The sequence below is a fragment of the Xiphophorus hellerii genome, chromosome 11 (genome assembly GCF_003331165.1).
Source record: "Xiphophorus hellerii strain 12219 chromosome 11, Xiphophorus_hellerii-4.1, whole genome shotgun sequence".
NCBI lineage: Eukaryota > Metazoa > Chordata > Actinopteri > Cyprinodontiformes > Poeciliidae > Xiphophorus > Xiphophorus hellerii.
Window position 1 is genome coordinate 7781116 of NC_045682.1, and position 12523 is coordinate 7793638.

The window sequence follows — 12523 nt, forward strand, 5'->3', positions numbered from 1 at the left end:
GCTGCTGACGTCAACTCAGCGACAAGCTGACCCCGGCAGAGGTCACGCTTCCCCAGCAGGGGTCTTTCAGCAATATGCTAGCAGCAACATGCTAAGAACAATTGATGCTGGTCATGAATGATTCTGCAGAACCGGAACTGGGCCGATGGAGCCGGCCCAGCTGGCTCCTCCGTTATCAGCTGCATTGATTTCTGGCGAGTCAGGGATCGATATAAAAGATCTGATCGCAGGATCGGATCAGAAACTTCTTCCTGGTCTCAGCAGGACCAGGAGCTGAACGGAGCGCTGCAGGTAACTGGTTCTGGTTCTGGTTCTGGGTCGGATAAAACGGTCTTTAATCTCACAAAGCTCTTCTTTAATATTTCAGGTTTGAATTTCTTGGCTCTTAAAATAAAATAATTTAATGTTTTACATTTTTGATTTTATCAGAGAAAGTTTGTTTTAATATGTTTTAACCCTCCTGTTATGTTCCGGGTCAAATTGACCCGTTTTAAAATTTACAAATTAAAAAAAAATAAATAGAAGCATTTTTTTTGCATGAAACGTTTTCTATTTGTCTTAATAGGTGCACTCTAGACATAAGTTGAAAATTTATTCATTTTACACATTTGTACCAAACCCTAGGTCTACTTTTTACATCGATACTGTTCGGGTCAATTTGACCCGGCAGTCAGGTTAAAGTGCAAAAAAAGATTTTATAATGTCCAATTCTATATGTTTCCTTGCAGTTATGAACCATATTTCACCACACACACACTCACACGCCAACACACGCAACCACACACACACAAGCCCACTTTCTCACTATTCTCTTTACTTCACTAGGAAACTGCGAGAAAGCAGGTGTTCACACAACCTTTGACGGGAATCTTTTCTGTTCCTGTGGACAAACTCCACCCACACTGAGTGGACACTCAGCAGAAGTGGAGAAAAACATAAATACTCTCTGCATGACTCATTTATCTTGATTTTAATCAGCGGGTCAATTTGACCCAGAACAGTATGTGTGTCTCAAGTTCAATTATAAAGATCACCCTTTGGTAAAAAAAAAAAAAGTATAATATAAAATAATTTACCAAAGGTCAACTTCAAGGAAATTATTGTTTTTTTGTGTCTAGGTTTTTTTCATTGGACATTAAAAATCTAAATTCCATTTTTTATGTCCAAATGAGTAAATGAGCAGGTTGTCGTCATTGATCCTTAATTTCTGAGAAATAATAAAACATCATTGCACAAATATTGATTGAAATGGTTAGTATTGGAGTTAATAATCAGATACAAAAATGTTTTGGAGGAATTTTTTGGTTTCTGACACTATTGCATGATTAAACACTCCCTGGGTCAAATTGACCCACGAACATTTTTGCTGTACCCTAGAAACGAACATAACAGGAGGGTTAAGCTGTTTTTATAGAAATTATAAATTTATCGTTTCATACTGACAAAACCCAAATAAATATACACAAATGAACAATTTCTCTTTATTGCTATTTCACATTAGAATAATAATTTCAAAGTAATTAATGATTGAATTATTTTACCGCAGTGTTTGTGTAGCTTTAGCCAGAGAGCATGCTGGGAGAAATTGGCCGGTTCTTTTCCGGCTAAATTATCGTTGCTTTGAATATTTCCTGTTCAAAGTGCAAATTGTTCTAATATAAGAAAAAAACACGATTCTGATCCAACCTTATGAACTGAACTTAATTCAGCTTAACTGAACTTATTGTATCTGAACTGAACTTATTCTATCTGAACTGAACTGATTCTATCTGAACTGAACTGATTCTATCTGAACTGAACTGATTCAATCTGAACTGATTCTATCTGAACTGAACTGATTCTATCTGAACTTATTGTATCTGAACTGAACTGATTCTATCTGAACTTATTGTATCTGAACTGAACTGATTCTATCTGAACTTATTATATCTGAACTGCACTGATTCAATCTGAACTGAACTGGTTCTATCTGAGCTGATTTTATCTGAAGTGATTCTATCTGAACTGAACTGATTCTATCTGAACTGATTCTGTCTTAACTGAACTGATTCTATCTGAACTGATTCTATCTGAAGTTAACTGATTCAATCTGAACGGATTCTATCTGAACTGAACTGATTCTTTCTGAACTGATTCTGTCTGAACTGAACTGATTCAGTCTGAAGAGAACTAATTCAATGTGAACTGAACTGATTCAATCTTAACTGATTCTATCTGAACTGAACTGCTTCTATTTGAACTGATTCTATCTGAACTGAGCTGATTATATTTGAACTGAACTGATTCTATCTGAACTGATTCAATGTGAACTGAACTGATTCTATCTGAACTGATTCTATCTGAACTGAACTGATTCTATCTGAACAGATTCTATCTGAACTGATTCTGTCTGAACTGAACTGATTCAGTCTGAAGAGAACTAATTCAATGTGAACTGAACTGATTCTATCTGAACTGATTCTGTCTGAACTGAACTGATTCAGTCTGAAGAGAACTAATTCAATGTGAACTGAACTGATTCTATCTGAACTGAGCTGATTCTATCTAAACTGAACTGATTCTATCTGAACTGATTCAATCTGAACTGAACTGATTCTATCTGAACTGATTCTATCTGAACTGAACTGATTCTATCTGAACAGATTCTATCTGAACTGAACTGATTCTATCTGAACAGATTCTATCTGAACTGATTCTATCTGAACTGAGCTGATTCTATCTGAACTGAACTGATTCTATCTGAACTGATTCAGTGTGAACTGAACTGATTCTATCTGAAGTGAACTGATTCTATCTGAAGTGAATTGTTCAGGATGTCTCGCCGCCTGTCCTCTTTGGAGGTCGTCCTCCTCGTCGTCTCGTCCCTCCTCTTCCTCTGCTGCGGCAGCCTCTGTGCCGTTTCTTGGCTCAGCCTGACTTCTGGAGGTAAGTGTTCCGATTTCGCTCATGTGACTCTAGGTTCAGTGCTGATGATGTCACCAATGATGCGTTCAGGTGCAGATGAAGCCGTGCAGCTGTCGGGTCGGTTGGTGATCACAGCAGGAGTCGAGTTTTCTGACGAGCTCAGAAACGCCAGCAGTCCCCGGTTCAAATCCCTGGCCTTTGACCTTCAGCAGCTGGTGAGGCTTTTATTGCGAAGGGTCACAGGAACACTTAGCAAGGGCTTTTATTCTGAAATGCTGGAGACAGCATCCTTCTATAAAGTTGGCTTTTAACATAAAAACCAGGAAGTTTTGTTCAGCTTCAGGAGAGGTCAGCTGACAGCAGTCTGGCCTGTGATTGGTTGGCAGGTTTATGAGGCGTTCAGCATCAGCGACCTGCGGCAGTTCTACCAGTTCTGTTGGGTCCGAGACTTCAGGTTAGACCTATGACCAATCACTAACCAATCACTGATAAGTCAATCACTGAAAAATCACTGATCAATCACCGACCAATCAGTAATCAATCACTTTGATTAACCTCAAAAAGCTCTTCTTTAATATTTCAGGTTTGATTCACTGATTGATCAGTCAATCACTGACCAATCACTGATCAATCACTGATCAATAAATGAACCAGTTCTTGAAGTTCCAGGAGGTTTGTGGGTTTTGTAGTCCGTATCGTAGCTATGGATTCCAGGTTTCCAGGGACAGGTGGACAGGTAAACATGGCTGAAACTATGACATCATCAAGATAAATGTTTGAAACTAATCTGACCTCATTTTGGAGGGAACTTGAACATTTTTAGTTTGAGCTTCTAACACGTCCACAGAATGAATCCAGAATAATTTCAGCTGCTTATCAGAAAGAAATTAAAACAGGAAATGAGGAACTGGACAAATTCATTGATCATTGATCATTTCATTCAGTGTGATTATTAATCATCTGGTGTTTGGTTCTGGCCTCCAGTCCTGGCAGCGTGGTGGTGACCTTTGACCTGAGGTTCAGTCATCCAATTGACACTGACGAGGTGGAGCAGCAGCTGAGGGCGGGGCTTCATGTGGCTGGGGGCGGGGCCTTGGTGATTGACACCAACAGCATCCAGATTACAGGTAAATCTGTGATGTCACATCCTGATCAGGGGTCAGGATGTGACATCACAACATGAGCAGAACATTGGATGAGATTAGATTAGCTGTAATCTGGCCATTCAGAAAGAAACGTTCAGCTAATGTCCACCATGAGTTGATCCAGCGGCAACTGACAGCAGAACCAGAACCAGAACCTGAACCGAACCAGTACCAGCCAGAGAATCCAGCCAGGATGGGATGACAACAAGAAACTTTTAAACTGGAAGAACTGGAAACCAGTGAAGCTTTCTGGAGATCCCAGTCGATCTGAAAGATTTGGACTGGACCGGGTTTGATGAGAGGACTGATGGACTCTGAATCAGATCAATAATTATCAATAACAATCAATAAGGATCCTTATTGATTGTTATTATTAATAGGCAGTTAATCCAGTCAGTCTTAACTGGATCATCTCTGTTAGTCCGGTTTCACTTCCTCCAACCAACCACCAGCTCTCTGTCTTCCTGCAGAGAAACCTGAAAAGACAACACCTGCAGCAACCGGCAACACGCCTGCAGCAACCGGCAACACGCCTGCAGCAGGTGAGTTTTTCTCCGGGCAGAAGTTCAGTGAAGAGGTTCCAGGTTCTGGTTAAAAGTCGACCTGCAGGTTCCTGACAATCTAACACTGATTGATCCACCTGATCCGTCTGATCCTTCCTCCAGTTTCTCTGAGCTTTCCTCAGACCGAGGTTCGATCGGGTACAGAACCTGAGTGGGTTCTATCAAACTCATAAACCCGTTTGGGTTTATTGGTCCGAGTGATTAGCTGTGTTTCCTTTAATCATAAAATTGCACAAACTGAAACTATAAAAATAAATTCTTTTAAAGGAAACAACAATTTTGAAAAAAAAAAACCCCTCCTGTTTTTAATAAGACATTTTTGTGGTTTTTCAGCCGTATCAAATTATTACACAAAACTGCAATGGAAACTTTTTTGCATCCCGCGAGTCACAAGATCAGCAGCTGGAAGTTCCTGCTGGCAGAAACCATAAAGATGGTGACAGGACATAGCAGAGCGATGGTTGGTGTGTGTTTTTCGGATAGTGTGCAGATGGCTCCACCAGAGCTCCCATTGAAACGCTTTGAATCCATCGCTCTTCTCTAAAATGGCCGACTGCAGTCTTCCCAAACGCCACATACGTAGAAACTCCCAAGTTTATTTTATGAACCGTAGCGTTCGCCGCCTTCCGCTTCCAACAGCTGCAGAATTTGGACACAGATCCATCCATCCAGTAGGAGGAGACAATGGTTCTGATTGGGTTTTGATGGTTCTGGTCGGGTTCTGATTGGGTTCTGATCAGAACTTGACTGGGTTCTGATGGTTCTGTCTCTAATGGGTCTGTGTTTTGCAGTGACGTGTCCTCCTGGTCAGACTGCGTGTTCTGACGGGTCCGGTTGTTTTCCGAGCGACTGGTTCTGTGATGGAGTCCCCCACTGTTTGGACTCGTCTGATGAATCTTCCTTCTCCTGCGGTCAGTGAAGAATCCAGAGGGGCAAATAAACCAATCAAAGCGGTGCATTTATGAACCAACGGGGGCAGGGATTATTTGGGGAAGGTCATGTTGGGTTCAAGGACCTGTTAACTGCTAGGCGCTCTCTCAGGTAACAACGGGCTGCTGTGATTGGTTGATTTGCCCTGGAGGGTTTTGGCAGGAATGTGATGCTTTAGTTTCTGGAAGTCAAAGGTATTCTGGTCATGAAGGACTGTGATGTCACTTCCCATGTCTCCATAGCAACGCCATGTGATGGACAGTTTGTGTTGGAGGGGCCAAGCGGATCCTTCAGGTCGTCGCAGTCTGATGCCTACAACAGCAGCGTCTTCTGCCGCTGGATCATCAGGTCCAAACACAGTTCTGAACGTTCTTCCTGACCCAGTTTCCTCTTTAGGTCCAATGTTTTCCTGTTGCGATGCGTTCAGGGTGAGCAGGGGACTGTCGGCCCAGGTGACATTCCAGCAGTTTGAGACGGAGGCGAACATCGACGTCCTGAGGCTGTACGAAGGAGTTGGACCCAACAAAGTTCTAGCAGGTCAGAACTCCTTGGTTCTGGAGGACCCTGAATACCTCGCGGTGTGTCCAACACGTTGAACTTAAACCTGGTGATCTTATTGGCAGCTGAGCTCTCAGGCTCCGAGCCCCCTGGTACTGTGTGGCTGCTGACCGACCAATCAACAGTGGAGTTTACATCGGACAGCTACAACAGTCTACTAGGTTTCAAAGCATCTTTCAGAGCCGCCGACACCTCTGGGCTGTCCGGTAAGAACCGGGCTGGGTCAGAACCCCATCCTACAGTCAGAACAGGGCTGGGTCAGAACCGGCTGCTTTCTGGTTCCAGACCCAGAGAAGCTCAGCTGCAGCTTCGAAGACGGAATGTGTTTCTGGAGGCAGCAGCAGGATGATGAAGGAGACTGGATCAGAATCAGCGGCGCCACCTTCCCCTCATCAACGGGTCCGAATTTTGATCACACCCTGGGGAACAGCTCAGGTGAGTGGACCAGTTCAGTTGAGTGGACCCTTTGGAGCGGTTCTAGTGGGTGAACCCTGATCTCTGATAGGGTTCTACCTCGTCACCCCTATGAGTCCCGGCCAATGGGAGAAGAGCTTCCGGCTGCAGAGCCTCCCTCTGACTCCACCCCCTCAGCCCACCTGCCTGAGCTTCTGGTAAACAACAAACGTGTGAAAATCTGTCGTCTCATGCTGGGCACCAGGTGTGTGAGCATGTCACCTGTCTGCAGGTATCACATGTTTGGTGTGGAAGTCCATCGTTTCAGAGTCGTCCTCCGTCCCTCACTGCCAGACACTGATGCAGTCGTGCTGTTCCAGAAAGACGGTAACTATGGCGACACCTGGAACTATGGACAGGTGACCCTAAACCTGACCTCAGACGCCATGGTCAGTGACATCACCAGGTATTCCACATGCCAGACGGTGTTAGAGGTCACCTGACTGACCATGTGTCCTGTGCAGGTGGAGTTCGAAGCTTGGAAGCAAGGAGGCAGGTACAATGACATCGCTCTGGACGATATCACACTGACACCTGAGCCCTGTGGCCCCGCCCCCCCAGAGCCAACCAACGTCCCACCTCCCACCACTATGGCACCCATACCAGGTGAGTCAGCCACACCCCCATGCTAGCTAAACATCATGCCACGCCCCCAGGTTAGGTAAAAATCAGTCACACCCCACGCTAACATCAGACCACATCCCCATGGTGTGTAAACATCAGGTAACGTTTTATAATCTGGTTGAGTTCCAGTCAACCAGAACTCTGTACCTGAGGAAGGCCGTGTTCACACCTGTACACCTGACCCCGTCCTTCTCTCTGATTGGTTCAGCTGACTGTGGTGGACCTTTTGATCTCTGGGAGTCGAATTCCACCTTTAGCTCTCCAAACTACCCCCGTTCGTATGGAGACATGGCCAACTGTGAGTACATCTGTGTTTCTATCTGTGTTCCTGAGCCTCGTCTACCTGCTAACCTCACCTGTCTGCTCACCTCTGCAGGTATGTGGACCCTGCATGCGCCAGCAGGTCAGAACATTCAGCTCCACTTCCTGGACTTTGATGTAGAGGCAACCTATGACGTGCTGGAGGTGCGGGATGGGGCGGGGTCTAACTCCACCTTACTGGGTAGGCTCCAGGTTCACCTGTCCCGAGTCTCCAGGTGGGTTTGCTCCCACTCAGGTGACCTGTTTCTGTTTCCTCCTAGCTGTCCTCACCGGCAGTACTGGCCCCGCCCACGACCTGTTCTCCACGTCCAATCAGATGACGGTCCGGTTCTTCACGGACAGTAGCGGCGCTGGCCGAGGATTCAGCGCCAACTTCACCTGTGGGGTAGCGCTGGGGTCTCCAGGTGAGAGCACATCTCAGAGGTCCAGGTTCCGGCCCTGCCAGAGGTTCTGATCACCGTCTGCTTGTGAACAGCTCCGTGCGCGGCGGCTCAGTTCCAGTGTCAGACGGGAGCCTGTATCCATGGCAACAGCCAATGTGACGGCACGCTGGACTGTCCTGACGGTTCTGATGAAGCCAACTGCGGTATGTAACTGGGTCAGAGCGGGGAGGGGTCGGGTCCAGGGGATCCCAGAACCGAGCCTCGGACCTGGTTCCAGTAGGATCGGGTAGCACTGATTGGCCTGGAGGTTCTAGATCAATCAGAGGCCTAGAACCTCCCCTAGGCCCCACCCCCTAGTCTCAGGTGTTGGCACAAACAGGAAGTGATGCATTAACCCCTCCCCACCTGTTGCTGTGTCAGTTACGCTGCAGGTAAACGGCTCCAGGCGGCTCCGGGTCCAGATCGGCTCCACTCCCCACACCGTGTGTTCTGACGGCTGGACCTCTCACCTGTCAGACCTCACCTGTCGGTACCTGGGACACAGGTACCCCTGATCTGCAGACAGGTCCGGTAGAACCAGAACCGGTTCTGAGCTTTGACTGCTTCCAGGTCCGGAGATGCATCTTTGCTACCAGCTCTGCCTCAGGACTCTCCGTTCGTATCCATCAGCCTGACCAGAACCAGAACCGGTAACGGGTCACTGGAAACCAGCGTGAGGTAAGCAGAAGTAGAAACAGATCTGGTTCAGAGGAACCTGCTGACCTCTGACCTCTGACCTCCACAGTGAGACGTGCAGCAGCGGGGAGGTGGTGTCTCTGAACTGCACCAACCAGCGTGAGTAAAGCCGAACCTGAAGCAGAGAAACGTTGCAGCCTCAGGCGCTGACTGCTGCTGTTCACAGCTTGCGGGCGCCGCCAGGTGACCCCGGACCAATCAGAGGCCAACACTTTGGACCAATCAGAGGGCAGAGGACCTGCAGATGGTGAGAATCTGGATTCTGGATCTAACCTCTACTTGACCTTGTCGGGGTCGTTGGGTTCAGTCTGACTATCGCTGCCAGGTGACCACAGAGTGGTGGGCGGAGTCAATGCAGCAAAGGGGGCGTGGCCTTGGATGGTGTCTCTGCATTGGAGGGGCCGCCATGTCTGCGGCGCCTCGTTGATCGGTGGCGACTGGCTGCTGACGGCGGCGCACTGCGTGTACGGGTGAGAGACGCGCCTGAGGCTAGCAGCAGGTGAACCGCGGACCTGCAGGTGGCGCCATGTGCCGTGTTCTTCTTCTCTGTCTACAGGAAGAACCTCCACCTGGAGTCCTGGTCGGCTGTCCTGGGGCTGCACGCTCAGTCACAGATAAACGCTGCGGAGGTTCAGACCAGACCAGTCGATCAGATCGTCATCCACAGAGAATACGACCGGCTGACCAAACATGGCGACATCGCCATGATGCGTTTGCAGCAGCCAATCAACTTCACCCGTGAGTTACACATCAGAGTCCTAGTTCACTCACCTGACACCTGCATGTGACTGTAAACCCAGAGCGATGTCTGTCAGGCTGATGGTAAACCCCGAGTCTTGTCTGTCAGGCTGATAGTGGCCCTTGGTGTGTTGCAGAGTGGGTTCAGCCCGTGTGTTTGGCTGCTGAAGGTCAGAATTTCGCTGCAGGAAGGAGATGCTTCATCGCCGGCTGGGGCCGAGAAGCAGAAGCAGGTTAGAGGCAAGAACAGCCAGCAGAACCCAACAGGGACATCGTGTTCTCACCTGTCCACCCCTCACCTGTCTCACCTGTTTGAGTTGCAGGTTCTCTTCCTGATGTCCTCCAGGAGGCAGAGCTTCCCCTGGTGGAGCAGGCCCAGTGCCAGCTCCTCCTACCTGAGTACACCATCACCTCCAGCATTCTGTGTGCCGGTTACCCCGAGGGCGGAGTCGATAGCTGCCAGGTAACGGCTCACCTGGTCTGACCTGGACAATCGGTATAGAATCAACACAACTTAAACCAGTTCAGGAAGCTGGTCAAATGACTGACTGAGGGTCAGAGATGATCTGACAGCTGATTGGTCAGAAATGATCTGACAGCTGATTGGTCAGAGATTGTTCCAGTTTTTCACTGAACTGGGAATATTCTGTCTCTTTGCAGGGAGACTCTGGAGGTCCACTGATGTGTGAGGAGGACGGACACTGGACTCTGATTGGTTAGTGTGTCTTTCTGTCTCTTTCTCTTTTTCTCTGTAACTTGCTCTCTGATCTCTGATTGGCTCCTGACAGGCGTGACCTCATTCGGCGTTGGCTGTGCACGACCTCAGAAACCTGGGGGCTACGCCCGCGTGTCAGCCTTCGCCTCCTGGATCGCTCAGACCAGACACTCTTCCTCTCCGTAACATGGAGGACTCGGGGGAAATTGCTTGATCAGAGCAGTAAACTTTTAAACTTTGATTAAATCTGAAAAATGTAATTGAAAGAAATAAAAAGCGTTGAAATCTTCTGAGTTGATTTCTGATTTCTGACACAGTCCAAACAGCTGATAGCATCAGGTCTCTTTCCTGGTCTCCCTGGGTTTCCATGGTAACAGGTGGACTGAATCTCTGAGCTAAAACAGAAACTGATTGGACCTGCTTCAGATAGTAATAATTTCTTGTTTGTTAATATGCTTCATGGAAGCTCCTCCCATTTTGGGGTGTGGCCAGGTGTGACATCATCATCTGTGACGGGGAACTCTGGTTCAGTTAACTGGTGATTATTTCTACAGAGCTTCAGCCATGATGGAAACATTCCCAGCAGCATGATACTGCCATTGTTTATGCTGCATCACGTCTGACTGGACCCGACATGACCTGGTCCAGACCAGAACCTTCATCAATCAATCAATCAATCAATCAATCAATCAATCAATCAATCAATAAATCTTTATTTAGACTTCACACACCCAGAAAGACCAAAGTTATCTACAGGACAATAAAATAAAACGTGACCAATAAAACTCCTACAATAAATCAATAAATGGATCACTAAAGATCAGAACATCCTGATCATTTTAGATCGTCTGAGTTTTGAAAGAAAAGAGCTTTTAAAACCAATAATTGATGTGTTTTCAGTCACTAAAGGCAGGAAATGACGGTGAATAGGAAAACTTAAAAAGCTGTTAATCAGATCAGGCTGCAGTTAAACAACATGATGTTCTGTTTCTGTTCACTTTGTATGATCTGACATGATCTGAGACAAGCAGCGATCTGAATGTCGAAACTTTAAAAACCAGAATTAAAACCTAAAATCAAACCACAAGCATCTAGGCAGCATATATATATCTGTATATCTATATACATATACATATACTGTACATATATATACAGTACAGACCAAAAGTTTGGACACACCTTTTAATTCAATGAGTTTCCTTTATTTTCATGACTATTGACATTGTAGATTCACACTGAAGGCATCAAAACTATGAATAACACATGTGGAAATATGCACTAAACAAAAAAGTGTAAAACAACTGAAAATACCCCTTATATTCTAGTTTCTTCAAAGTAGCAACCTTTTGCTGTGATTACTGCTTTGCACACACTCTGCATTTTCTTGATGAGCTTCAAGAGGTAGTCACCTGAAATGGTTTTCACTTCATAGGTGTGCCCTGTCCGGTTAATAAGTGGGATTTCTTGCCTTATAAATTGTCATGAAAATAAAGAAAACCCATTGAATTAGAAAGGTGTGTTCAAACTTTTGGTCTGTACTGTATATCTCTGATGCATGAATTATGATCCTTTGTGTCAGAATTTTTTTTCCATTTTTTAAAATTCTTTTCTTAAGGCATAAAAAAGGTAGGAACATTTTTTTGTAAAAATAATTTTTTTTTAATTTTTTATTTTTATGTGATCAATTGTAATTTTGTCCAAATACAAAGTTGTTATTTGAAAAATACATCAGTAGTATTGTTCCTAAGGGGTTATCTGATGTCACAATATTTTTTTTACTTGCAAGAGTCGTCTACAGTAGAAGGAGGACCGGGTCTGTTCTCATGCTTTTTTGTCTGTCGGCCATATTGTATTTAACAAAAATAATTTCTTGCATTTGCAGCTGATGGCCAGTAGTTGATGGTATATTTTATGATGCATTAGTGTCCACTTCAGTGGTCTGTGTGCATTTATAACATAAAAATCCACAGGAAGCACAAGAAAATGGCTTTTAGATAGCTGTCCACTGTAGTGACCACTATGCATGAAAGGGATATATATATATATATAAAACATACAGGAAATTGTCAATATTGTATAATTGTACAGAAAATGAAACAATAGAACATATTTTAGTTTGTAGAAGGTATGAGATTAATGTTAGAGGAATTTAGAAAAAATAAAGAACGATTTGATTTGATAAGTGTGCTTCAGGTAAATTTAGATTGTTTTCCAAAAAAACAAACTACAATGTGAATATAATAAAGATAATTAATAGAATATGGTAATGTTTGTAAAATGATGGACTGACGACCTGTCCAGAGTGACCCTGCCTCTTGCCTGTTGACCTCTGGAGAGAGACACCAGCTGACCTCTTGACCCCACTGGGATAGAGGGGGGGAAGAAAATTGATGGATGGACCATGTTTGTATAAATTCATGTCAGTAGGTGACGGTAATGCAACCATCAGGTTTC

General features: G+C 45.3%; 1 protein-coding gene across 1 annotated transcript; it reads left to right on the top strand.

The window, feature by feature from the left end:
* Positions 1 to 39: 39 nt before the first annotated feature.
* On the top strand, positions 40 to 10359 carry tmprss15 (transmembrane serine protease 15). Its single transcript, XM_032575766.1, has 28 exons — positions 40 to 291; positions 2801 to 2925; positions 2995 to 3119; positions 3291 to 3358; positions 3889 to 4031; positions 4520 to 4591; positions 5404 to 5523; positions 5785 to 5890; positions 5970 to 6079; positions 6166 to 6306; positions 6386 to 6535; positions 6606 to 6711; positions 6786 to 6942; positions 7018 to 7159; positions 7386 to 7475; positions 7554 to 7679; positions 7759 to 7902; positions 7974 to 8084; positions 8302 to 8425; positions 8491 to 8598; positions 8666 to 8715; positions 8783 to 8863; positions 8942 to 9086; positions 9173 to 9354; positions 9492 to 9587; positions 9678 to 9817; positions 10015 to 10069; positions 10143 to 10359. Exons 2-28 carry the CDS (start codon positions 2814 to 2816, stop codon positions 10253 to 10255), a joined length of 3117 nt encoding a protein of 1038 aa, XP_032431657.1. The 5' UTR covers positions 40 to 291; positions 2801 to 2813; the 3' UTR covers positions 10256 to 10359.
* The last annotated feature ends 2164 nt before the right edge of the window (positions 10360 to 12523 follow it).

Coding starts and splice junctions, on each gene's coding strand:
- tmprss15 (XM_032575766.1), top strand. CDS start 2,814: ATGTCTCGCCGCCTGTCCTCTTTGGAGGTCGTCCTCCTCGTCGTCTCG. Junction 2,926..2,994: donor GCTCAGCCTGACTTCTGGAG/GTAAGTGTTCCG, acceptor TGATGCGTTCAG/GTGCAGATGAAGCCGTGCAG. Junction 6,536..6,605: donor CACCCTGGGGAACAGCTCAG/GTGAGTGGACCA, acceptor GATCTCTGATAG/GGTTCTACCTCGTCACCCCT.